At 53.9% G+C, this 26479-nt stretch overlaps 1 protein-coding gene across 2 annotated transcripts in view; it reads left to right on the top strand.

Moving 5' to 3' along the window:
- Nucleotides 1-2668: 2668 nt before the first annotated feature.
- COL6A2 (collagen type VI alpha 2 chain) overlaps nucleotides 2669-26479 on the top strand; it is a 44959-nt gene continuing 21148 nt past the window's right edge. For both annotated transcript variants that reach the window (XM_043962794.1, XM_043962795.1), the window contains exons 1-16: nucleotides 2669-2923; nucleotides 11624-11752; nucleotides 16443-17035; nucleotides 17452-17472; nucleotides 19159-19224; nucleotides 19586-19639; nucleotides 19742-19786; nucleotides 21098-21124; nucleotides 21577-21603; nucleotides 21701-21745; nucleotides 22826-22879; nucleotides 23364-23426; nucleotides 23745-23807; nucleotides 24254-24343; nucleotides 25327-25389; nucleotides 26188-26250. In XM_043962794.1, coding sequence (XP_043818729.1) covers nucleotides 11635-11752; nucleotides 16443-17035; nucleotides 17452-17472; nucleotides 19159-19224; nucleotides 19586-19639; nucleotides 19742-19786; nucleotides 21098-21124; nucleotides 21577-21603; nucleotides 21701-21745; nucleotides 22826-22879; nucleotides 23364-23426; nucleotides 23745-23807; nucleotides 24254-24343; nucleotides 25327-25389; nucleotides 26188-26250 — 1392 coding nt within the window. In that variant the 5' untranslated portion in view covers nucleotides 2669-2923; nucleotides 11624-11634. The remainder of the gene's footprint in view (nucleotides 2924-11623; nucleotides 11753-16442; nucleotides 17036-17451; nucleotides 17473-19158; nucleotides 19225-19585; nucleotides 19640-19741; nucleotides 19787-21097; nucleotides 21125-21576; nucleotides 21604-21700; nucleotides 21746-22825; nucleotides 22880-23363; nucleotides 23427-23744; nucleotides 23808-24253; nucleotides 24344-25326; nucleotides 25390-26187; nucleotides 26251-26479) is intronic.

The raw sequence follows: 26479 nt of genomic DNA, 5'->3' as shown, positions 1-26479 counted from the left end.
CCATTCCTGGCATCACATCTGCTTTCCTGCAAGGTGGCCTGGCCACCTTCCCTCCCTATGCTTAAAGCTTTTATCAAATTTCACATTTTGTTCATTCTTTCCCCATTCTCAGAAGCAAAAGTGACAATTTCCCCTCAAAATCTGTTTCCAAACTCTTCCTGCAACCCCAAATTCCACTAACATTGTCCTCCAGGTAAGTCCTTTTCTGCCACTCCCTCCCTGCATGCGGGTAACCCATGGAAGTGGGCACTCGGAAACTTCTGCAAAACCCAAACTTTTCCAGGCTGGAAAACCTCCAAGTCATGGGCCCCAGGGTGAGCTGTGTACCTGCCCTGCTTGGTTCACGTTCAGAGGGGAATCAGCAGAAGAAGGTTGGACGCCCGAGGATGTGTTCCCTTGATCACAGCAATTTTGGAAGGCCTGCTCCTAAGGTGGGGGGCTGCATCAGCAGAGGGCCACACACACCCCCTGAAAGGAGCAAGGATCTTCTAAGGGGGTCACTGGTAACAGGATTTCCAGTCACAACAGCTCTCTAAGACCATCTACTAAAATTTACAATGATATAATTCACTTCTCTCTGAAGTGAGCCAGGAGAAACCTGCATTCAAATCTTGCCTCTGACTACTACAACAACAACTAATAATAATAATAATAGCATTTAAATAGCACTTTGGGCTTGGCATAATTCTGTGTACATATTATCTCATTTTTTAGCCATATGATGAGGGGCAAGTCAATATGCCTCCGAGCCTCAATTTTCCTCATCTGTAAAATGGTGATAATCACCTCTAGTCCATGGCAGAAGTAGCCACACTGATAAAATCAGAGGACTTTGGTTTTAGAACTGGAAGGGACCCCAGAGGCCATCTATTCCAAGCCCCTCATTTTACACTGGAGGAACCTGGGGCCCAGAGATGGTGAAGTGACTTGCCCAGGGTCACACAGCTGGCAAGCGTCTGGAGTGGAGTCAGAAGCTGGATCTTCCTGCTGCCTCCCCCAGTGCTCTCTCCACTATACCGCCTTGCCTCTATCTCTCTGATGCCAGAGCTGGTGTTCCTTCCTTTGGGCCATACCTGCTGCTCCCCTCAAGTGTGGAGGACTTACTGACTGTATGATTCCTTGATTTCATGGGTGCAGATTCCTACCCACTCTGAGCCTCTCTGACTGGCCAACCCTTACATAAGAAACCTTTCCAAACGGGGTTCTACAGGATCATTGTATGGGCCATGGGGCCCAAACCCAAAGCCGTCCCAGCTCAGTGGGACCTGCTAGACTTGATGCTTCCCTGGGGGAGGATTCCCCTTCACAATGGGAGGAGGTGTTGGAGGAGGATTTTAGAGGAGACATTTGTAAAAAGCCCCACTTCTCCTTGTGTCCCCACTGCTCACTATGCCCTCAACAAGGTGCACCTTGCCTACCCCTAGTCCTGCCTCTGGGAAAGGTATTGAACTGTCACCCATTTCTAGCCATACTTGGGGCTATTGGGGATATTCCATAAATCCAGCGTACCAAGCAAACGACTCGTCCTCCCAGGAACCAAAGCTATGGAATTGGGGAACAGTTGCAAGACTGGGCTTCATTATTCCAGAAGAGAGAGGCAGGCTCCCCAGCTGGCAGCCAAAGGAGGATTGGGCAGGGGGGGGGACAGTGCAAAAAGAGGTTTCCAAAAAGAAGCACCAGGCCAAGTCCTGTCTTGGGAGGCAGCGTTCATGAAACTCTTCCAGGGACAGGAGCAAAAGCTGCCAAGGAAAAGAGGCAGTTTGGTGAAGGTTCCCCTTTCTGCTCTGGAACATTCGGGCCAGCACATGACTCACCAAGGTGCCATGAGATCCGGGTCCTGTAAAGCATATGGGACCATAAGAGTGGGTGTTATTATCATTATATTGTTTTACTGTTACAAGGCCGGGGGTGGGGGTAGAAGGTGGGGGATGGGCTCCTCCTATCTTTCCACCAGCCAGCTCCCCCATCAAGGCCACTTCCACAACACCTTCCATGCCCAGCCCAAGTGCCAGTCAGCCAAGATTTCTCAAAGGGTTTTGCTACCCACTGGGTTTCTTCGAATAAAATCCAAAACTACTTCTGTGTTTTCTGTTGGATTATGAAGGAAGTGAAAGAAGAGAGGCAGTCGGAGGTAGAGGAGGGGACAGAGACAGACAGCAGGCAGACAGACAAAGGAGATTCTGCATGAAATCTTTCATATTGGGTCACTGGCCCAGGCATCTGCAGGAGCTCGGGTCTGCATGGCCAGCCTGTGCATGCCCCTGAGGAAGAATGGAGACAGCTAAAGGGTAAAGGGAAACAGGAAGCACTGCCTTAACAGTTGAGGCAGGGTGCAGGACAAAGGCATTTCAGTACGTGAGAAGGGACCCCTTGGAAGGGAAGAAAAGTCTTTCCTCGGCTTTTTCTTTTAATTGCTTTAGAAGATCTAACTGTGATTTTCCAGCTGAACCCCACCCTTCTCCAGTCTCCCTTCTGGAAAAAGCAATGCACCCGCCCTCCTCCCCAGTAGCAGAGGGGGGCTAGCCTGGCCCCTGCCCCAGGGCCTCCCAGCAACATCAGTGGATCCACAGTGACACCCAGCGGCCCTTGCAGGCCAAGGCCGCCCCAGACCCCAAAGTGGTGACACCCAGGGGGAAGGAGAGGAGGAGAATTATAAAGTAGGCGGGGACTTACTTGGGGGCCAGACAGCCGAAGCTCGCTCTCGCTGGGCAAGGCAGCAGCTTCGGCCACTCCCAACAGATTTTTCTCTCCTCTTAAAAAAAGTCCATTTGGATTGCGAGAACAACGCGGAGGTAACGGAGACCAACTTTTTCTGGAGAAGATGCTCGGGGCCTACTGAGAGTCCCCGAGCTCCAGGAAGTTTCTTCTCCGCTACCTGCCTGGGTGTCCCCCGCCCCAGGACCTTTTCTGAGCAGCTTGTCAGGTAGGTTGCCCCGTGCCCTCAGAGACACTTTCTGCGTGCTCTTCTCCAGGCTTGAGCCCCAGAAGGAGAACAAGGAGCCATTTTCTTTTCGAAAAGAAGGTGATGGGGAGGAGGGGGTAGACGAGAAAGGGAGGGCTGACTTGGAGAAGTTCGTAAATCCAATACATGCCCTGGGCTGCTCCGGGAGGAGGCTCGGCCGGCCTCCAGTTCTCCTGCCCAACCCGGCTCCCGGGATCAATTTCAGCATCCCCCCCTCCCCAACTACCCCCCTGGCCCCTTGGATCAGTTTCATCCTCCCAGGGCTGCCCCAGAGTTCGGACGGTGACCAGCCGGGGCAGTGGAGAGAAAACCTTTGGGGATGGAGAGGGAAGAGTAGGGGAAGAAGGTTGGGAAGGGAGGGCTGAGCGCAGCTCCCTGAGCCGCCCGCGGAAGGAAGCCGCGGTGATTCCAGCATTTCTGCCGCCTGTGGGGGCGATCCAGGCTGCCTTCCCTCCCACCCCGATTGCCTCTCCAGCCCCGAGCCTAGCAGCATTGAGGGACCCCCGCCCGCTCGCCCGCCCTCTTCCCATGGTATCCTGGACGCCCCAGAGGGCATCCAGTCCAGTCGGCTCATTTTAGAGAGGAGGAAACTGAGGTCCAAGCCCTCTTCGGGTCCCCTCCAGGCAAACTGCCCGGCACAATTAGCTCCTCATTACGCCCTGTCCTCTCCTCCACTGGGTTTTGCCTTGCAGCTTAACACTCTATTACAGCCCTGCAGGAGGCCCTCAGGGTGATAGTGTCCTGGGTGGGGACCCTCTCCCCGCTGTGGCCAGTGGTTGGAGACATGCTCCGAGCCTTTGGGGGACTGGGCATAGGGCGAGGCACTGAGTAATTTCTTGCTGGTTAGAGAGCTCCATCAGTTGGAGGGCTATTCTTTTTTTGTTTGTTTTTAGTGAGGCAATTGGGGTTAAGTGACTTGCCCAGGGTCACACAGCTAGTAAGTGTTAAGTGTCTGAGGCCAGATTTGAACTCAGGTATTCCTGACTCCAGGGCCGGTGCTCTATCCACTGCGCCACCTAGCTGCTCCAGGGCTATTCTTTTTTAATGACTGAAATGAATTCCAGCCCGTGGCCTTTTCCCTGGAGTTGAAGTAGGCTTTCCTGACAAATCTCGAACACGGAGACTCCTAGTGTAGATAAAGTTGTCTCACTTAGGATCGGGAAGACCTGAGTTTGAGTGGTTTCTCTGACACTAGCTGGGAGTTACTTAGCATCAGTTTCCTCATCTGTAAAAATGGTTTCAAGAATACCTATCATACTTACCTCAAATGGTTGTTGTAAAGTTCAAATGAGATAACACAGGGAAAGGGTTTTTGCAGACTTTAAGAAGCAATACAAATGTAATTATGAAGATTGGAGATCATTTTCTCGATGAGGGTCTCCACATTTCTGGCTTCCTTCTGGTGATAGGGGCCAGTCAGCTTGGGGGAGGGGGGCGGTCTTTGCCTTGAACTGCTGGAAGTTAACTTCAGTACCCATAGAGACTTGTCTGCCTGGTCAGTGGTGGTTCTGCATAAGGGAGTCAGGATCCCAGATTTCAAGGTAGGACAGACCTTGGGAACTCCAGACCAGGAGAGGAAGATGAGAGAAGGTGCCTTAGGACACAAGGTGGTACAGACAGGAGATGGAGTCAGGATTCGTACCCGGGTCCTCAGAGTCCATATCCACCACCTCCTTTTCTCTGCTCCTGAGGCAGCCCCGGACTCTCCATTTTGGGACTGTGTGAATCCCCGGGTAGCTTTTATCTCCTAGGAGGGAGCAACCAAGGGCCGGGAGGGGTCGGGGGAGTGGGGGGCAGCCGAGGGATGAGCCTCCCTCCTCCTCCTCCTCCTCCTCCTCCTCCTCCTCCTCCTCCTCCTCCTCCTCCTCCTCCTCCTCCTCCTCCTCCTCCTCCGCCCTCGGCCCCTTTTCTCCTGCTCTCAGGATATTTGCACTCCGGGAGACACCTGGGAACTTGCTCGAAGCTCTGAGGCTCCAGGCTAAGATGACTCATCGACTGCCCTGGGGGGTGGGGGTGGGGAGGGCAAAGTCAGAGAAATTCACCACTCAGCCAGCACGCACTGAGCACCTACTGGGTGCTAGGCCTGCGGCCCTATTTAGAGCCAGGATGCCACCTCATCCAGCCCAGCCACTCTACAGAGGAAGAGACTGAGGTTCAGAGAGGGGACCTGACTTCAAAAGATGACACAACTAGTGAGTGGCTCAGTCAGGATTCGAATTCAGCTTCTCTGACTCCGGAGCCAACACTCAGTTGTGTTCTTTCTGTAATGGGGGGAAATGGGGTACGGGTTGAGGGTTAGGGGTTGGGGTTCTTAGGAATTCCTCTTTAAAGAATTACACCCTCTTGCACACAAAAAGTAGTTAGAATAAGGTGGTAGTTTATTTAGGAGCAAGGGAAGGGAAGGGTGGGGGGAGGGAAACCATGAAAGAAATCCTTGGACTTTCATGGGGAGATTGGCATAAAGCACATGGCTCAGAGGTACCAAATCTCCTCGAACAGGAGACTGGAAGGTACTTTTATAGAGGACTGATGGGGGTGGACCATTCTGCCCGTGAAAAGTTCCTTTAGTGAGAGAGGACCATCCCCCACTGGTGGTAGCTGGGGGAATTGGGTGAGGGATGGATACAGATCCCTCTTCAGAACGCAAAGGCCGAAGCCACACCCAAATTTATCTCCCCAGGGTAAGGGAGACCAGAATGAAGGGTAGGAATCCCAAGCTAGCTCAGTCCGATTTGGTTCAGCTTATCTCTCTAGGCTTTATCTGTCCTCTGGTTTAGTTTCTCAAGGAGAAGGTTCCTTGATGTGCCCCAGAGAACTTCTGGGGTGCTCTGCACCCCATGACATTTCTTTGCTGAGACAGAAGAGGTACACGGCGTGTTCAAGCGTGAGCTTAAGCAGGACAGAGAGCTGAGCGATGAGTCAGGAAAACCTCCATATAAATGGGACCTCTGTCGTCCTCTGAGGAGCTGAGTGACCCAGAGGAAGTCACTTAGCCCCAGGCTCCATTAGAGGCACTAGGATACAGGTCACGGACCTGACTAATATGAGCCGGATGGCCTTGGCGGGGGCTTTCCTCTCTGGGCCTCAGTTTCCCCATATGTAAAATAAGATGGTTGGACTAGGTGGGCTCTGAGGTTCTCTCCAGCCCTGCCTCTCTAGTCCTACCAAACTACCGGGTATGTGTGAGTGTGTGTGCATATGTGTGTGATGGGAGAGTATATGTGAAAGTGTGGATGTGTCAAAGTTCATGTGTGTGTATATGTGTGAGTGTGTGAGAAAGTATGTGAATGTGTGACAGTGTATGGGTGTATTGTATGTATGAGAGTATGTGAGTGTTTGTGTGTATGTGAGAGTGTGTATGTATGAGGGTGTGAGTGTTCATGTAAGAGTTCATGAGTATGTATGTGTGTGAGTGTGTGAGAAAGTGCATGAATGTGTGACAGTGTATGGGTGTATTGTATGTATGAGAGTATGTGAGTGTTTGTGTATTTGTGAGTGTGTGAGTGTGTGTATGTGAGAGTGTGTATGTATGAGTGTGTGAGTGTTCATGTAAAAGTTCATGAGTATGTATGTGTGTGAGTGTGTGAGAAAGTGCATGAATGTGTGACAGTGTATGGGTGTATTGTATGTATGAGAGTATGTGAGTGTGTGTTTGTGTATATGTGAGAGTGTGTATGTATGAGTGTGAGTGTTCATGAGTATGTATGTGTATATGTATTGTGTGAGTGTATAAGAGACAAAGTGTGTGTGTGTATGTGTGAGCGTGTTCGGGCTTGTTCGGTGCCTGATCTGTTTGGCCGTTGGACCCTCTCATGCATCTGCTAAAGAACTCGGTGCCTGCTCGGCGGTCCTGGGGACAAAGGCCCAGGGAAAGTCGAGTGTTGTACTGGGCTGCGTGCCCGCCGGAGCCTCCCTCCAAGAACCCCCCAACTCGGCTGACTTGAGTGAAATGCAGATATGCTGAGCCTCTAGGCCTAAATCACTATGAAAAGCACACATGGGCTTTGCCGAAAGTGCTGTGGATGGGACCTGGGGCACAGGGGATGGGGAAGGGCCCCCAGCTCCTGGACTCCTGCTGGGATTCCAGCCCAAAAGCTGCCTGAGGGATGGGGGCTTGGGGAGAGTCAGGCCACGCCTCCAAGGTGGGATGGGCTGAATACCCTAACTCTGGAGACAGGGCCTTGAAGGGAGAGGGAAGGGGTGACCTAAGAGCAGTGGAAGGATTCAAATTTGGGACATTGAAGCAGGAGAGTCCTCAGACATTTAATTTGGGAAGGGGAGGGATCAGGTCCAGAATTGAGGGCATGTGGACTTGGAAATGGGAGGTGGCTGATAATGGATAAAGCACCCACAGGTTTACATGTGTCACACACTCACGTGAAGCTCATTATCCTCCTATGACCAGTGTTTCCACACGCCTGGAGCCCCTTCACATCTGCCAGGGTGGGCGGAGGCGGAGAGGATGAGAAAGGCAGGTTACCTGGACACTGACTTGTGAAAGCTAGTGAAAGTGAGGAAGGCTCCCCTGGAGGATTGGAGCCAATCAGGACCCTGCTGTGGGGAGGGGCTTTGGGAAAGCCATCTGGCTGTGCTCAATTAGCCAATCAATAAGCTTGTCTTAGGTGCCTGAGCTGTGGAGGAGGCGGAGGGAGGAGGCGGAGGGAGGAGGCGGAGGGAGGAGGCGGAGGGAGGAGGCGGAGGGAGGAGGCGGAGGGAGGAGGCGGAGGGAGGAGGCGGAGGGAGGAGGCGGAGGGAGGAGGCGGAGGGAGGAGGCGGGGTCTTGCAAGGGTAGACACCCTTGCTCGCCACCTTCCAGAGGCTGCTCTGAAAGGGACTTGAAGCGTAAACCAGTACCGCCGTCCTGGGGGAGAACGGGAAGATGTGGATAGTTGGGCTCTCCCTTCAAGGCTTGGCTCCCAGAAAGCCTCTCCTGACCCCCCTAGGTTAGAGCCCGCCTTCCTTCACTCTCCAGACCAGCTGCATTTACTTTGTACCTTGTATGCCTCCACCCTAAGTAACGCACAGTCTGCTCCCGAAGACAGAAACTCTTATTTTTCTCTTCATATCTCCACAGTAGCCAGCACATAGCAGGCAGTTTAATCATATGAATTGAATTGAATTGGAATTTCTAGGTTTTCATCTAGTCTCACCCCTGCCTGAACATAAAGCCCGGTACCCCATCCACAATTTCTCCACATCAACTCTACCATTCAGATACTCCTTGAAGACTTGCACTGATGGGAAACTCGCTATCTTAGCACATTCCACTTCTGGAGAGAGCTCACGGTTAGGAAGCTTTTAGATTCTTTTAACATCAGAGGGAAGGGCCCTCACAGAGTGCTCATGCCATCTCCTCCAGTCCAAAGACAACACGGAGGCAGGGTCCAAGACAGGCATTTCAGGATGTGAGAAGCTGAGGGGCCGATAAGGAGCTGGGACATAGGTCTCCTGACCTCCAGTCCAGAGCCCTTCCCAGCACACCTCCCACCCGCTTCTATCCAGCTGAAGCCTGGTGTATTTCTTCGGTCCTGGGTCTACCCCATGAGGCCAAGCAGAGAGTGTAAAAGATGGAAAGGGTCAGATAAAATGGAGCCCTGAGACAAAGCTTGGGAGCTTGCCATCGCCAAGCAGCCTTTGGTAAATCCCAGCCAATGACCAAACCCAACCCCTGGGGGCGTGGCAGGATGGAAGAAAGGGTGGATAGGAGGCCGGATGGTTTGGAAGGGAGAGGGGGGGAGAGGCAGAGAAACTGCTGGGGAGGCAAGCCTGACTGGGGGAGAGCGGGAGTCTGAGCTTGCTGGCAGCTATGGGAAGGGAAGGAAGCAGCACATGGTACCCTGAGATGCTCTCCCTTGGCTTTCTCTTTCCTGCCTATGGTCTCACCTACTAACTCCATGCCAGTGACCCTCAAGCCATTAGTCCAGCCATCTTCTCTTCTGAGCTCCAGCGACCACCCAAAACTCAGCACAAACCTGCTCCATCCTTACTGTCCCCCATTCCGCCCTCCCATTATCTGCCTGCAGCTCTGCCTTCCCCCGACTCTTCTTCCGTCTGTGATCTTTGCTCCTTCTCCCTCCCTCCCTTTCCTCGGCCAATCAATAACCAGCTACTCGAGATTCCATTTCTGAAGCCTCTCCCAAACCCACCCCCTCTTCTCTGTCCCTGCTGCCCCTCCCAGCCGCCCAACTCATCTCTACCCATCTGGTTTATTGTGGCAGCCTCCTCTGCTCTTCCCACACCCTCCAAGTCCCCATTCATAGTACTACCATTAGATCCAAGGTGGTTGGGGGTGGGGGCAGCACCAGCAGTGGAGGAGACTGGGAAGGGCTTCTTGCAGATGGTCCCTGAGCTTTGCCTTAAAGGAATAGCAGTTCTATGAGGCTGAGGCAAGGAGGGCGTGCATTCCTGGCATGGGGGATAACCATTGCCAAGGCATAGAAAGTGGAGACCGAGCATCGTGCGTGGAGAACAGAGAGAAGCCCAGGGAGCTGGCTGGATAATTCAGGGCAGGAGGAGTGACAGCCGGCAAGGCTGGGGAGATCGATGGGGGCCAGCTTGGGAAACTGACAAAAGAGAGTTTGTATTTGACTCTAGGGGCAACAGAAAGCTGCTCATGTGGACTGGACTCCCATGGTCAGATCTGGGCTTCAGGCAGGTCATGGAGCGGCAGCAGCAGGGAGGAGGAATTGGGGTGGGGTGAGGCTGGAAGCAGGGACACCCATGAGGTCGTGCAGGCAATAATAGGGGAGGGGATGCGGGCCTATAAAGGTGGTAGCAGGGTGAGTGGAGGAAAGGGGTCAGAGGGGAGCAATGTCCTGAAGATAGAAGCAGCATCCACGGGCTGAGAGAGAAGAGTCGGGAAATCGCTGAGACTCAAGAGCTGGGAGCGGGAGGGGCAGACTGGGAGGACGTCCTGCCAGCAATGGAAATAGGAATGCTGGGGAGAGGAGAGGGCTTCGAGGGACAGAAAAGAGCAGTATGGGATCTCCTGAGGTTAAGCGGCCTAAGAGCCATCCGGTTTGGAATGTCCAAGGGGCCATTGGTGATGCAGGACTGATGCCCTGGGAGGGGGACAGGGCTCAGGAGTGTCTGCAAAAAGATGGTAGCTAAACCCATTTGGATGAGGTCACAGACAGACAGACAGACAAAGGCAGATGGAGACAGAGAGGGTTAGGGAGAGAGGAGGGCCAGGACAGAACTGTGGGGAGCACCTGTGTAGATCAGAGGTGTCCAAAGAGCCATAGCTCCCCCAAGCTCAAACCAGGTTAAGACCTAATTGGGAAATGTTTAATGAAATAAACAAAAATACAATGTGACATAGATGGTGTTAATATGTGGTATTCTGAAATGTGTGGCCCCTGGGGGTCCTTTTGCATGGCTTCATGGGTCCCTGTTCTACTTTGACTCCCTGCTGTGGGTGATGACTTAGCAAAGGAGATGGGGAAGGCTTGACCAGGTGGAAGGTGAACCAGAAAAGAGTAAGGGCATGAAAACCGAGGGAGGAGAGAGGGTCACCTGCCCAACACGGCCGTGTCCAAGGCTGACGAGAGGCTAAGAACGGACCATCAGACGGGACAGTTAAGAGATTGCTGGTGACTGTGGAGAGAGCCCCTTCAGTCGGAAAGTCAGCTAGTAGCTACTGACCATGCTGGCGGCTGGAGGAAGTATCCAAGACAGACGCCGGCTCTGTCCTCAAGGACGAGAGGTGACAAGAGAGGCGGTGAGAAAAGCTGACCTCTAAGGTCCCTTCCGGCCCTCCATCCATGAACCCTATTTACACAGGAGATAGGAAGTGATTTGCCTGAGATCACCCAGCTGATGAAGGACACAGCCATAGTTTGAAGCCAGGTTTCCCGAATCCCCCAGGCTACCTCTCAGGGAAGACAACCTGGAGAAAGTCTATGGGCTTTAAATCCTGATCTCATTTCTCAGCTGTGACCTTGGGCAAGTCACTTCCCTTAAATGGACCTTGAAGTGTGGAGAAGCCTTTCGATAGCATAAGGATACCTATGAGCAAATATTTGGAGGTGGAACTGAGTGAGGCTGACAGGTGCCTGCAAGTCCGCGATAGGAAGGGTATATTCACCTTTGGTCTTTAGAGGGTTTGAAATGAGATCCTAAGGATGGCAAAGTTGTTCATACATCCCTTGGCCAGAGCACAGGCCTGGGGCAGTGTGGGCCAGAGGACTTGACTGCTCCTGGAGCCCTTTCTGTGCAGCTGTGAGGACACCCCCCCACCTCTCTTCCCCTCCCCCTCCTGCTCTCCCTCTCTTCCCCTCTCCCCCTTCCTCTCTTCCGCTCCCTCCCCCCTCTCCCCCCCTTCTACTCCCCCCCATTCCCCCCCCTCCAGCTCTGCCTCTCTTCCACTTCCTCCCTACTCTGCCTCTGTCCTCCCTTTCCCTCCCTCCCTTTCCCTCCTGCTCCTCTGACCTTTGCCAAACTCACAGATTCTGCTCATGAAGTTCTCCCCTCCCCACCTGCTTGGCTACTCCCAAGTGGAAGATCCTGTTGGTCAGAGTGACCGTGAGGGACTCCAAGGCCAAAGGGCCAGCAGCCAGAGGGAGGAAAAAGATCAGTGAACCAAGCACCCATGGGGCCCAGACCAATCTTCTCACTGCCAGGTCACTGCCATGACCTTTCTTTCTTGTTCCTTTTCCTCAGGAGCCTCCAAGATGTTCCGAAAGCTATTCCCCACGCTCCTGGTCTGGGGCCTCTTGGGCTCCCTTCGAGCCCAACAACAAATGGCATTCTTTGAAGGCAGCACCACGGACAGAGCCAGCAACTGCCCAGGTACCTGTGGTGAGCCCCTGACCCTGACTCCTCTGCCCCCCTGGTCTCCTCCTCATCCTACCGACCCCTAACAGAAAGGCCGGGCAGAAACAGGACCTGAGGGGCCTCATGGCCAAGCTCTCATTTTACAGATAAGTAAACTGAGGCCTAGAGGCATGAGGTGACTTGCCCAAGGTCCTACATCTGGTAAGTGGCAGAGCCAAGATTCAAACGCACATTTTCTGGCATGGAGCCCAGGCCCTTTCTAGTAGCTGTAGGGACACTAACTAATCCTTCCACCTGGTAATCCTCCAGCTGGTGGGACCAGCAACACAAGCCCAATGCCACCACAGGGCTGAGTGATGTCGTTTTCTTCTCTCCCTCCTCCTGCTTCTTCTCTCTCTCACCATCATATCCTACAAGTGCTTCTGCTGCTTTTCCCCTCCTCCTCCTCCTCCTCCTCTTCTCCTTCTCCTTCTCTTTCTCCTCCTCCTCCTCCACCTCCTCCTCCTCCTTTTCCTCTTCTTCTTCTCCTCCTCCTTTTCCTTCTCCTGCTTCTTCCTGCCACTGACATTGTCATGGTCATGAATGTAAACTCGGGAATAGCAGGAATCTGAGGATTTTCAGTCTAGAACCTGAAAGAACCTTTGATAGTTTCCAGATGAAGAAAATGAAGCTTATTGGGGGTCAAACGGCTAACCCAATGGCAGGTGGGCAGTAAGTGGAAGAGCCAGGATTCCAGTCTGGTCCTGAGCATCTAAGTCAGTGTTCCTTCCATGGATACATGCTGCCCCATGACAGAAGGACCATGAAGCACACAACACCTTTGGCCAAGGATGTCAATGAAAGCATTTGACTTTATAGCAAACATATCAAAGGGTAAGCCCAGGAACTCCAAGACCCTGTAATCCTGTAACCAAAGAGAAAACCCACAACTAGGCAGGCATCAGAAAACCAATTCCCTCTGAAGCAAACTGAGCAATTGGAAGGGTCACAGACTAGATCTGAGCTGGCCACAACCATGCATTCCATCATTGCTTTTGCTAGCTTCCCTTGGACCCTCCCCGATGGTGGCCACTTAATGCTAAGGGATACCGTGGTTTGGTTTGACTATAGAAGAGGGAGGGGGCATCAGAGGCCTTCTAGCCTGAGAATTTCCACTCTACCACACCCCACAAGTGGCCATCCTGCCTTTGTTCTAAGACCTCCAGTACCAGGGATCCCCCTCAAGTCGTGCTATCTCCACATCACCAGCCTTTTTAAGGTGGTGGCCGTGTACTATGGCTATCTTCATAGAGATCATTCTGAGACTCACAAGGCTTTCCATGAGCAGATGTGTCTTGTTGCCCTTCGGGCTTCATGGGACCATTGCTGCCAGGTTCTTTGGTGACCCCCTGACGGAGCCACTTCCCTGGACCTTCCTTCCATCTAACCTAATGTCTTCAGACCTCATTTACTGCCAGACTGCCTATGTGTGCATAGCTCAGCTGTCCAGCCACATTTCTAGACCATTGGCCACTGGGTAAGGTCATACATTCAGCAGAGCAACACTTCCGTAGATGGACACTCACAAAGAGTCTCAACGCAATGCCACGGTTAGTGCCCCCAACCTTCAGCCAGGCTGTGATGGAAACTACAACTGGAGGATGTTGGCCAGGCCTGAAGCCACTTGGTCTTTTTATCTATTTCATGGGTCCTGAGGCCAAAGAATTCATCTCCTATTTCTGCATTTAATGAGGCCAACCTCAGCCAAGACACAGTCTATCCCTGAGACCCAACTCAGAGCACCTCTGGCTTGGCAGGACTTTCTAGAGTCATGGCAGCCAAGGACAGCACTGACTTGGGGTAAAAAATGTATTCATAAATCACTAAGGAGGAGGAGAATAATAATAATAATAATAATAATAATAGCTAGTGCTTATATAGCACCTACTATGTGCCAGGCACTGTTAAGCACCTCACAATTATTATCTCATTCGATCCTTACAACAAGGAGGCAGAACTCCAAGTGATGGAGGGAAGATTCAATGACACAAATTGGGGCTTGAAAGAAAGAAAAACTTCCTAACAATTAGAGCTGCCCCAAAGGAGAAAGGGGATGCCCAGGCAGGTCCTAGCTTCCTTCTCACATGAGCTCTTCAGACAAAGGCTGGGCCATCACTTGACAGGGATGGTGAACCAGGTAAGGTCCCACCCAGTTATGGCATTCAGTGATTCTGTGATTAAAAGCAGCATTGCCTCACAAAACAGTGCAAAGGCGTGGCAAGGAAAACAAAGCTGCAGACCTTCCCAAGGTCAACCACGGGGACAACAAAAGCAAGTGGAATGGATGGATCAGCCATTGGAAGCCAGCCAGCGGCACAATCGAGGACAGCAGCAGGGTTCTGGGCAAAGCTGCCAAGCTTGGAGTCCAAGGTCCTCATTCCAAAGTCAGCTCCCTAGGGGGCAGTTCCAAAAGGATGGAGAACAGACCAGGTGACACTCTTACCCACATACAAGCAACCTCAGGAACCACAGACCCCTGTCCTCATGTTCTTGCCTCTTGAACAAGAAGAGAATGGTCCTCTGCACGTTTAGGAGACTGGCTGAGCACATGTGGAGGGCATCCTTCACAAAGCGACAGGAAAAGAGTGGGCAGGCTTTCATGGGTGATTCTGCCCAGGAGGCCATATCTTCACCACAGCTGAGCCCAGTACCCGGCACGCAATGTCAGAGACCCCTTCTAAATGCTTGTTGATTAATTGAAAAAAGTGGCGTGGCTGTGACTCTCAAGGACTTTACAATTTACCAGATATGGAGCAGGTGCTCAATTCAATTTGGCTCAGTTCAATTCCATAAATAGTTATGAAGCACAAGGGATACAAATAAGAAAAAAAGATAGTTCCTGCCCTCAAGAAGCTTACAATCTGATCAGGGAACACAGCCCCCAAAAGGAAGCTGTGAAAGGGAGAGGGTGACCAGAGGGTATCCAGTGTGGCATCTATGCCGAGCAGAGTTACTGATGGAAGGCTGAGAGCCCTCTATGAAGGAAGGCTTTGGGAGTCTTCCTTAATGCTCCACCTTCCACCCCTCCAGTTCCATGGGCTAGACAACAGAGAGAGGTAAGAAGGTGCTGAGTGATGAGATTTAGGAGAGGAGACCTCAAAGGATACCATAAAAGTAGGTATGACCAGACTTGACTTCCAATTGGATATGTGGAGCGAGAGCAAGGGAGGAGTCCAAGATGACACCAGGGTTGCCAGCCTGGGTTACTGGGGGAGTGCTAGTGCCCTCGACAGCAACAGAGAAGTGTAGAAGGTAGAGAAGGGGATTCGGGGGAAAGAGAATGAGTTTTATTTGGGACCTGGTGAGTTTGAGAGGTCTACAAGGCAGCCGATTTGAGATGTCCCGAAAGCAAATGGTGATGCCTGACTCTAGCGTCGCCCCCTCCAGGCCACCCTCCACTCAGCCACCAAAGGTATTTTCCTAAAGAGGAAGTCTGACCTCCCCTACTCAATACATCCCAATGGCTCCCTATGGCCTCCAGGATCAACTACAAAATGCTCTGCTCAGCCTTCAAAGCCCTTCTCCTCCCCTCCACATCTTCAGTGACCCCGTCTCCTGGCCTTCCCACAGACAAGCCCCCCCATCTCCAGGCTCTGGCCATTCTCTCTGGCCGTGCCCTGGGCCCAGAATGTTCCTCCTCCATTCTAATTGCTGTTCTCCTGGCATCCTTGAAGTCACTGCTAAACCCCATCTCTCACTGGGAGCCTATCCCAGCTCTCTCAGCTCCAGCGTCTTCCCGCTGTTCAGTGCTTCCTCTTGTATCCCCAGGACAGTGCCTGGAATAAAGCAGTGATGCGAGGTGTGGTCACCAGCATTTATTAAGCACCTACTATGTGCTCGTCACTGAACCAAGTGCTGGGGATACAAAGGAGAAGAGAGGTTAGGGCTGGGTCTGTCAATCTGAAAGTCATTCACATAACGTTGACCACCGAGCCCGTGTGTGTGTGTGTGTGTGTGTGTGTGTGTGTGTGTGTGTGTGTATCTGTGTAGACACACTCTGAGGATGTATCCATGTGATATATACACACATACATGTGCACAGTCATATTAGTGTGTATGTCACCTAGTGCCTCTGTGACCCTGGGCCAGCTGTTTGCCTCTGGGGGCCTCAGTTTCCTCAAATGTCAAGGGAAGGACAAGGGCCAGATGGTTTCTTCAGTCCCTTCAGCTCTGTGTCCACTCTCCCCATATCGATCATGGACATGCACTCAAGAAAGAACTGTAGCTGATGTTGACCTGTAGAAGGTGCTGTCAGCCAGTGGATTTGCAAGAGCCATTCCGAGTGTGGAATAGTGGGTGGAGACCTTAGCTTGGGGTCAGGAAGACTTGGCCTTCACCCTGGCCTCTGCCCCCAGCCATGGGACTGTGGACAAATCACTGAACATAGCTACTACCTCATGGGGTGTTGGGAGGCCCCTCCCTCCATCTGGAGTCGGAAGGGACCCCAGAGGCCCACAGGCAGGCAAGCTAAGTGACCAGCCCAGGGAGGGCAGAGGTGAGGGTCAGCTGCGGCTCCTCCGAAGCCGCTGTTCTCTGCCCTGTGCCCCACTGAGTCCACTCAAAGGAGACTGTGTAGGGAAAGCCCTGTGGACACAGAAATGGCAGCCATCGCTCTTGCTTTGCTCTGAGTTTTTGAGGATGGTCATGACCTTCTCTTCCCATGCAGAGAAAACGGACTGCCCCATCAACGTGTACTTCGTCCTGGACACCTCGGAGAGTGTGACCATGCAGTCCCCCATAGACAGCCTGCTGAGCCAAACGCAGCAGTTCCTCCTGCAGTTCACCAGCGAGCTGAAGAACCAGAACTACCGCGACCAGGTGGCCATCAGCTGGCACTACGGAGGCCTGCACTTCTCTGACGAGGTGGAGATCTTCAGCCCCCTGGGCAGCGACGAGGCCACCTTCAAATCCAAGCTGCAGCAGATCAGGTCCTTCCGCCGAGGCACCTTCACGGACTGCGCCATCTCCAACATGACCCAGGAAATCACAAGACATTCAAACAAGGGCATTAACTTCGCCATAGTGATCACCGATGGGCATGTCACCGGGAGCCCGTGCGGCGGCATCAAGATGCAAGCTGAGAGAGCCCGGGACATGGGCATCAAGCTCTTCTCGGTGGCCCTCAACCAGAACAAGAATGAACATGGGCTCCGGGAAATCGCCAATCTGCCCCACGAGCTCTACCGAAATAACTACCTCACCATCAGAGAGGACTTATCAATTGACCAAGACACCATTGACAGAATCATCAAGGTCATGGTAAGGAGAGAGCTCTGGGAGGGGCGGGCAGCTCAGGAGGCCTGGTTTCTAATTCCAACTCTGCCGGCCCCAGGCTGGGGCATCCCTGGGAGGACAGGAACAGGGGGGAGGCTCTGCAGGGGGCTACCCCCCAATCAAGGAGTCACGAGGTTTGGCGGGCTTCAAGTGCCTCACGGTGCCACGGTGCCTGCTGCCTCACCTTTCTGCAAGGCTCAGCCCAGCGGCCCATCCATTGCACTTCTCAGAGATGGGGGAGCCCCAGACCAAGACTTAGCAGAATGACTTCTCCAAAGAGCTAGTCATGACACTGATGCCAATAGAGGGAAGAATGCTTGGGGTGGTTGTCCACCAGTGGTAGCCTTAGTGTGACCATGTTTGATCTAATCAGCTTTGCTCTCTTATTTCCTTCCTGGCAGAAACACGAAGCATATTCAGAGGTAAGTTGGTATCATTTTCTAGCCTGTTATCCAGTGGTAATGGGGAAAGGGGGAGGGTAACTGGCACAGCCCAAGCCAGATTGTGGGGTGAGAGGCCTTTCTGTGTGAATTCCCACCCAGAGTCTCCCCAAGGCCACTTGGTTCTTCATTATTATTTCCTGTGTGTTTGCTGAATTCCTGAAGGGGCAGCAGGGCTACGGACCCTGCCTCTGCACCTGCCCCAGCTCAAAGGCTAACTGCCACCAAGCAGTCAGGCCCAGGAAAGAAGGAGGCCACAGTTGGTCCAGCAGAGCAAGGCATCCCTTCACAGGGGCTCAGTGGGTTCAGTCCACTGGCACTCATGGCAGACTGAGCACCCTGAAAGCCTCAGAGACCAGTCCCCCCAAGGCTCCCTGATGCTCCCAGGCCTGGGGAGACAGCAAGGCATAGAGCAATGAGAAGAGCCCTGTTTGGGAGCCAGACGACCGCAGGGTTAGCTGAATGGCCGCCCTGCTAAGACTTGTCTGACCCGGGCTAGATTTTTGTCTCTCTGGGCCTCAGTGTATTCATCTGTAAAATGAGAGAGTTAGACTAGTCAATGCCAGAGGGTCCCTCCAGTCTAATCACGATGTCACTGCCCTGGCCCTGACCAAGTGGACTCTGAATCTGGGACATTTACTGTGGCCTTGTAGGCCTGACTTCCAAGGCCAGCACTTGAGAAGGCATTTCTTCTAAAGACATTCTAGTGAGGGTTATGCTGCTTCCCTGGCATCAGTGACCTGCTGAACAACTGGTGTCCTCACGGGATAAATAACAAAGAGAAAATGGCTCACAGGCTGAATAATCATTTGCTTTTTATGCAATAGAAGGCTTTATTAAATCAGGTCCATGTTAATGCTTGCCATGAGAAATAAGAGTTAAAGGAACAGGGGCAGCTAGGTGGCACAGTGGATAGAGCACTGGCCCTGGATTCAGGAGTACCTGAGTTCAAATCCAGCCTCAGACACTTAACACTTACTAGCTGTGTGACCCTGGGCAAGTCACTTAACCCCAATTGCCTCACTAAAAAAAAAGTTAAAGGAACAGAAAGACCTAATATGTGGCATTCTGTCTAATCCAAAGGCTCCTACACTTTTTTTTTTTTAGTGAGGCAATTGGGGTTAAGTGACTTGCCCAGGGTCACACAGCTAGTAAGTATCAAGTGTCTGGGGTCGGATTTGAACTCAGGTACTCCTGAATCCAGAGCCGATGCTCTATCCACTGGGCCGGTGCTCTATCCACTGCGCCACCTAGCCGCCCCACTCCTACACTTTTTGAATGTGAGAAGCCCTCAACTGCAAAAAAAACTTCAAGGTCTTACACATTCTAGTGCTGCATTCCTAATGGGTGCTTTGTGGGGACTAAATGAAATGTAGGTGGAGAAGAGAGACCTTCCTACTTTATCAACCATTCAGACCCTGGTCTCCGTCAGATAGTCTGTCTGTCTGTCTGTCTGTCTGTCTGTCTGTCTGTCTGTCTGTCTGTCTGTCTCTCTCTCTCTCTCTCTCTCTCTCTCTCCAGTTCAGCCTCAGTCTCTTTGGGATCACTTGCTAACCGCATCACTTGACCACACACCTGTGTCCTTTAAGAAAAGCTTTGGAAAGGGTGTAGCTGGGGGTTTGGCTTCCTCCTCCCACTGAACACAAAGTCTCTTCTGATTCCTTTCAGTGCTACAAAGTGAGCTGCCTGCAGATCCAAGGCCCTGCTGGTCCCAAGGGTTATCGAGGACAGAAGGTAAGCTGTGACAACTCAGTCATCCCGAGCATCAGAACAATGTTCTCAACCACCCCTCCTGATCAGGGACCTCCCTCCCTTCCTTCCATCCATCCATCCATCCATTCCTCTATCCATCCATCCAGGGACACCCAGGAGAAATGCCTGGTCCCAAATGGCCCAAGTCCAGTACTTAGTGGTTGTGTGGCTTTGGGCAAGTGATGGAACTTCTCTGGGCTGAAGGTTCATCATCTGGAAAGTGTAGCCACTCCCTCCCAGACTATTGAAAGGATCAGAGAGTCTTCCATCGGGCAGGGGCTCGGCCAACCTCGGCCAACTGTGGTCCCTGTTGACTCACGGCTTTTCCTGTGTTGGTTTTCAGGGTGCCAAGGGAAACATGGGTGAGCCAGGCGAACCTGGACAGAAAGGGCGACAGGTGAGTGTTTGACTCTTCCCCCTCTCACTGAGGGCATCGGGGCTGGCGTGGCACGGGCCCACATGTGGCATCCCTGCTAACTGCTCCATCTCTTCTCTGCAGGGAGACCCCGGCATTGAGGGCCCCATTGGCTTCCCAGGACCCAAGGTAAGGAGCTTATCTCTCATAAGGCATGAATGCTTTGGGGGGTGGGGTATCATCAACCAAGTGCTGGCTCTGTCCCCAACCGGAGCACTTGGGTTCCAATCCCACCTTGGATGCCTCCTCACTGTCTGTCTGACCAGCTCTCTCTGGGCTTCAGCTCCCTCCTCTGGAAGAGGTGACTGGCTCCCACAGCCTCAAAGTGCCTTCTAGCTCTAGACCCAGGAGGACGTGAAGTGGCTGCCCTGGCATCTAACAACTGTGCCCTGATGGGTGAGGCCTTGGGGACACTTGGGACCAGGGAGCAAAGCCCTAGCTCTGCTCCTGATCTTGGGCCACTGACTGCCCCACTCTGGCCCTCAGTATTTTCTTCTTGAAATGAGCAGTCAGGACTCAATCTGCTCTGGGGCCTCCCCCACTAACAGTCTTTGGATCTGTCACCTGCCAACCTCAGATGTGCCATCCTCCGGGCAACAGCTCCAACCCCTATAGAATGGGGGTAAAACTGTCGTGCTTGTCAAATACGCTTGGCAGGGCCTGGAGAAGCTTGGCCAGCACAGGCTTGACTCATGGTCACTCCCCCAAATCAGTGTGAAGGCTCCTCAGATGAAAAACAAAGCCTTTCAAGGCCTTCCTGAGAGTGGGGGAAGGGGAGGGGCTGTCAGAGAGGAAGAGATCCTGCGGACAGGCTGTGTGCCTCCATCTCTCCAGAGACTCCCCCAACCAAACCCAAGAGGGGGCAGCGAGAAGACAGTCCAAGGGAGCCCTTGATGAGGTCTTCTCCTCCCCCTCCTCCCCCTCCTCCTCCTCCTCCTCCCCCTCCTCCTCCCCCTCCCCCTCCTCCTCTTCCTCTTCTTCCTCCCCCTCCTCCTCCTCCTCCTCCTCCTCCTCCCCCTCCTCCTCCCCCTCCTCCTCCTCCTCCTCCTCCTCCCCCTCCTCCTCCCCCTCCTCCTCCTCCTCCTCCTCCTCCCCCTCCTCCTCCTCCTCCTCCTCCTCCTCCTCCTCTTCCTCTTCTTCCTCCCCCTCCTCCTCCTCCTCCTCCTCCTTCTCCTCCTCCTCTTCCTCTTCTTCCTCCCCCTCCTCCTCCTCCTCTTCCTCCCCCACCTCCTCCTCCTCCTCCCCCTCCCCCTCCTCCCCCTCCTCCTCCTCCTCCTCCCCCTCCTCCTCCTCTTCCTCCTCTTCCTCCCCCTCCTCCTCCTCTTTCCCACCATATAGGCAAATGTTCTCCTCATGATCTTCATTTCCCCCGGTCCTTTGCAGCTTTTATTGGTCAGGATGGAATTCATTATAATCTTTCTTTTGTTCTTCTGTCTTTAGGGTGTCCCTGGTCTGAAAGGCGAGAAGGTGAGATGTTTCTGGGCTTAACCGCTGTTAGAGAAGCCCCTTTTCCTGTGGGCCTCCTGACCCAGGGGAGCCCTTTCCTTCAAATAGGAACATTTTGGGAAAGCTATCGTGCTCATAAATGAGATTATTTGGGAGGAGGAGGGTAAGGAATGAGATTTGGGGCATGAGGAAGAGTTAGCAAAAGATCCCTGAATATTCTGAGCCCTGCGAGATCCAGTGGAAAGAACATGGCTTTGAAGGCAAAGGCCCCGTGTTCAAGTCCCACCTCTTACTCTTATCACCTGTGACCTTGAGTGGGTAGGTCACTTCTCCTTCATCTGTCAAGTGGGATGTTGGACAAGAAAGCCCCTAAGATCCCTCCCAGCTCTGGGCCTGTGAATTGTGAACACCAGAAGGTATATCTGAACAGTGTGGAAGGTGCCAAGCCTAACCTCGTGTTCCGTTCTGTGCAGGGGGAATACGGTGGAGATGGAAGAAGGGTAAGTGAGCATCCAGTTTCCTCTGTTCTTTGATATTTCATGTCCTGATTGAAGAATCACACGTGGCAAGCGCATAACTTCCTTTTCTTAATCCCAGGGAGCTGCGGGGCTGGCAGGCAAGAATGGGACTGACGGACAGAAGGTAATGGTGGCGGTGGCGGGATCCAGATGAATAGCCCTGCTGCCCACAAGGCTTCCTCTGGAAGGCAGCACGAGTGTCGAGGGCTGGACCCCTCCCAAATTCCCTTTTGGCAGATGGGCCCCTGTTGAAGAGCCATAGAGCTGGGAGGCTCAAGGAGCCCCCGTGCCTGGGCAGGACTGAGCTGAACCACAGCTAACTCTGTGCCCCCAGGGAGGGAGACACCCCAGGGCCCTCATCATTGGCCTGGCCTCCTTCCACCATGTTGCTTGGCTCCATGATCAGCATTTGTCCTCTGCCATGATCAAAGTCTCTCCCCCAGTGAGCTCACCCCTTTTGGAGGGTCTGCAATATTCCCACTTCAAGCTGTTTGTGCCCACCTGTGGGTGCCGCCTACCCTTGCCCAGGCCTGAGGACAGTTCTGCTGTTGGTGTTTTTACATTTCCCATGAAGAGTCTGTAGCAAGGATTTAGAATAAGGACATTTGGGGTCACCACTAGGTAGATCAGGCAAATCCCCTCCCCTTTCTGGGCCTCAGTCCCCCAGCTATAAAATGAGCTGGTCGGCCCCATGACACTGAGCCCCCATCCACTTGCACAAGTCGCTCACTTCCTCTGTCTGAGCTTGAGGGGCTGAGATGAGGTCGCTTCCCGTCAGCTCATGGTCTCACACCAGAAATGCGCCTGAGCCTGGAAGAGGACAGCAGACCCCAGGTCCATGCCTGCTCTGAGCGCAGCACTTAACATTGAAATGTGCTTTGGAACCCAGTCCATGCCAGTCACCCGGAGGCAATAAGCTAGCTATTCGGGACAGGCCGCCAGCCTGCTGGCAGATGGCGCCAGAAAGCCCCACAGAATCCAGAGGCCGGGGGCTCCAGGGCCATCGCTGGGTCTGCTAAGGAGGGTATGGCCCTGAGCAAGCTCCATAGCCACTCAGTGCCCCAGACAGCTGCCCAAGTCCACAAGGGCAGAGGAGTCCATAATCTTCAGGAATCCCCTGCACAGCATCAGCCAGAGGTCCAGGCCGAAAATACCAACAATTGCTTTTCTCACTCCGTCTTCATTTCCTTTGTTCTTGGTCTAGGGGAAGCGGGGACGCATTGGACCCCCTGGCTGCAAGGGGGACCCCGGTGACAGGGTAAGCCTACACTTCTGTGTGAGCCCCCCACCTCAGAAGCTTGCGGCTCATCCTGGGGGCTGAAAGGGAAGGGCCCCTGGTGGTGGGGAGGCCGGGGCCAGAGTGAAACGTGAAATGAGAAGCCTGGTCAAGGGGTTGGCCAGCCCCAGAATTGGAGATCAGGGTCCTGATCGGACTGGGAGGTGCTGGCCTCCTAGTCTCACAGGGGCTGTGACCAGCATCAGTGAAGGGCAGATTTGCACTAGTCGTATCTGGAGTGCTTGAAAGGTCTAAATAGAGAAAAGAAAGCAGACCGCCCTTGCATCAAGGCTAGACTCAGGGTGCAGCCAAGAGCGGACCTTCCCTACGGGGCAGGGTCTCCAAGCACATCGTGAATGCATCAGCGGCTCCTGCTGCTGCCCTATTTGGCCTGTTCTGAGGGCCGAGATCTTCCCTGCCCACTGCAAGGACCAGGGGTTCTCACTCCAGATCCTGTGTTCAACAGGGCCTTGATGGTTACCCAGGAGAAGCGGGAAGCCCAGGAGAACAAGGAGACCAAGGCAGTAAGGTATGTGCTGTCCCCCCAAAAGGCCGAGAAGACAGACGAGGGCTGGGATGGGGCCCTCACCTCCCCCCAGGCCTTTTTCCGGCCTGGTCCTCCCATGAAACTCCTGTGGGCACAGCCAGTAGTAAAGAATCGCTGACCGGACAGCCATCCGTGTCCCCTACCAGCCAGGCCTCAGGACCCCCGATCTCCTGCCACTTCTCTGCTTCAGTGCCCCTCTTCCTAATGGGTCCCGAGAGCAGGCTCCCTGTGCTGGCAGTGAGTGGGAGCCCCTGGCAGGTGTCAGAAGGAGGTGGGTCTGAATTCTTCCATCTCTTTCAGGGAGATTCTGGCCGCCCAGGACGCCGAGGCCCCCCAGGACTGGATGGAGAGAAAGGCAACCCGGCAAGTACCTTTGGGGGCTGGGGGTGGCGCCCAGTAAGGCGCTGTGCACACGACGGGTGTCTGATGTTAGTGTGGGTACCCCAGAGCCATTCTTTCACTCTGCTGTAAAGGAAGGCTCTGGGTTCTAATCCTGACCCCAGTCAGCTTGCTGTGTGACCCTGGGTGAGGCCCCTGTCCTCTCTGAGCCTCCTCAGACAACTGGTAACCCTCTAGGACTTGTAGGTGGGGCTGTGACAGACTGACACATGCTGAGCATCAGGCCTTGATGCCTTTAAAGGCCAGGGCCTCTCTGGCCATCTTTCCCTACACAGACCCCAGCAGTTGACCCCGTGGGGCTCCGCCCCCAGTCCTGCCCCTGACCATCCCCCGACCTGCCCCACGCCCCTGCTTGTCCAACTGCCCCACCCACTCAGAGGGTCTGACGTGGTTTTCTCCCCTTGGCAAAGGGTTACCAAGGCAACAACGGAGCCCCTGGAAGCCCAGGCGTGAAGGGAGCCAAGGGGGGACCAGGACCCAGAGGACCCAGAGGAGAGCAGGTAAGGTCCCTGACATGGGGTCTTCTCCACCTCAAGAAGTCGGCTCATCCAGCAGAGTGGAAGTGCTCCACCCCCTCCCACCCTCTCCCCTTGCCCCTGCCAGGCTGATTCTCACAATTCTCCCTCTGTCTTTGGGGCTTGTGGCCAGCCATTTATCCAATCCGGCAAAGGTCGGCCTCATGCCCAGTGCTGCCCTCCTGCCTGATGCCCAGTGCTGCCCTCTGCCCCATGCCCAGCCTGTCTGTGTTTGTTCCCTTCTTCCATGTCCCTGGGACCCAAACTTCGGAGACTGTAAGCTCCCGGAGGGAAGGGGCTGCTCTGTTTTGGGAGTCTGTGACCCCGCTTAGCGTAGCTCTCGGCACACATCAGAAGCCTAATAAGTGCTGAGCTTAATTGACTGAGCATGGAGAGAGGCCAGGAAGTCCCAGCATCCACCTGTATTATTGACACCATCAAATATTCAGAGCCCCAGGGAGTTTGAGTGTGCCTCATGGTGACCGTATCTGTTCCCACTGAGCTGATGGGCATCGGTGTCTGACTTCTGGATGCCCGAGGAAAGCTCCTGGAGCTTCCTAGAGCAGGGTCCTGTGGTCCCAGGCAGTGGCCCTGCACCAAATCTGAGCACCTCCCAGGCCACTTGGTCTGAGGGCACTATTCCCTTCTAACTCTGCTTATTCTGAACTGAAGCTGTAACTAGGGTGGGTGAACAGGGCTTTGTCCCAGATGGAAGATTTTTAAGGGTCTGAGCAAGTCTCATCCCAGGAGCACTTTCTAAGCTACCTTCCCTGCCTACTTGGTGGCAGTGGAGGCCTCATCCCAAGGCTCCCCAGGGCTCCTTCCCCCACCCCAACAACCACACCCCTCCCCCTCTGCTTTTCCCTCTCCCCCACTTACCCCCCCATCCTGGCTCTGTTCTGAATGTTGGCTGCTTGTGGAGTCACTTACAGGAGACCCTCCTCCTCAATTGTATTTCTCTCTGGCAGGGCCGCAGAGGAGATCCTGGGGCCAAAGGCAGCCCAGGAAACGACGGGCCAAAGGGAGAAAAGGTAAGCAGGTTCCGGTGGCATGAGGGAGGGTCCTTCACGTAATTCTGGGCAAGTTTCAAGAGAGCAGAGGGCCCCGAAGGAGACTTTGGGGACAAGACCCCCCTAGGGCCAGGAAACAGGCCTCCTCCCCCATCACCACCATCCTCCCCCTCCCCTAAAACCTCGGCCCGGCCCTCACTTGGGTTTGTCCATCAATGCTATGGCTCCACTTCCAGCCCGTCACTAACAAGCCCTGAACAAGGGCAAGGCCTTTCCCCTCCCTGGGCCTCGGTATCCTAGTCTATACAATAAGATGGGCATAGAAGAGATGGCATCTAAGCCTCGCTGCGCCTCAGTTTCCCCATCTGTAAAATAAGGGGTTGGGCGCATCTCCCCTGTGATTCTGTGCACGAGAGAGTGGGAAGGAGAGAAAGCCTAGTGACATAGCAGTGGGGGCCGCTACCGGGGGCAGAGCGGTGTGGAGAGGGGGCTGGGTTGGGAGCCGGAGCACCTGGGGCAGACCCTGGCATTGCCCCCTCGGGCGAGGAAGTCACTCCAACTCTGCACCTGTTAAGTGGAGGCTGGGCTAGAGGCTTTGAGGTCGCTTCCATCGCCCCCGGGGCTCATCTTCAAGCCCTTCCCCATCACACTTTGCTCTGCGCACAGCCCCACTGGCCTACAGGAAAACTTTGTCCCTGAGCCTCTGGATCCTCCTGCAGAGAAGGAGGGATGTCCAGCATTGCCCCTCAAAAGACCAGGACTTGGCATTTCGCTGCAATTGAAAGTATGGGGCTTGTCCTGGTGTCTCTTTTTCCACAGGGAGACCCCGGCCCAGAGGGACCCAGAGGCCTGGCAGGAGAAATTGGGAACAAAGGAGCCAAGGTAAGTGGGCCCAGCCCATTGGGCAATGAAGCCCATCTGCCTTTACCCATCCCCCCCTCACACCCGCCCCACCCCCCATCCCCACTATTTACCATCCAAGCTGGATCCCAGCAGGATAGTGGAAACCCCAGGCAGCAGAGACGGCCTGCAGGGCAGCGGGAACTCGGAGCCATCCTCTGTGGGCAGGAAGGGGGGTTGCCCAAGCAAAGGAGGCAGGCACCCTGAACCA

Source organism: Dromiciops gliroides, chromosome 4, assembly GCF_019393635.1.
Source record: "Dromiciops gliroides isolate mDroGli1 chromosome 4, mDroGli1.pri, whole genome shotgun sequence".
In the NCBI taxonomy this organism is placed as follows: Eukaryota; Metazoa; Chordata; class Mammalia; order Microbiotheria; family Microbiotheriidae; genus Dromiciops; species Dromiciops gliroides.
Note: the sequence above shows the minus strand (reverse complement) of the source record. Positions and strands in the feature narration are given on the sequence as shown.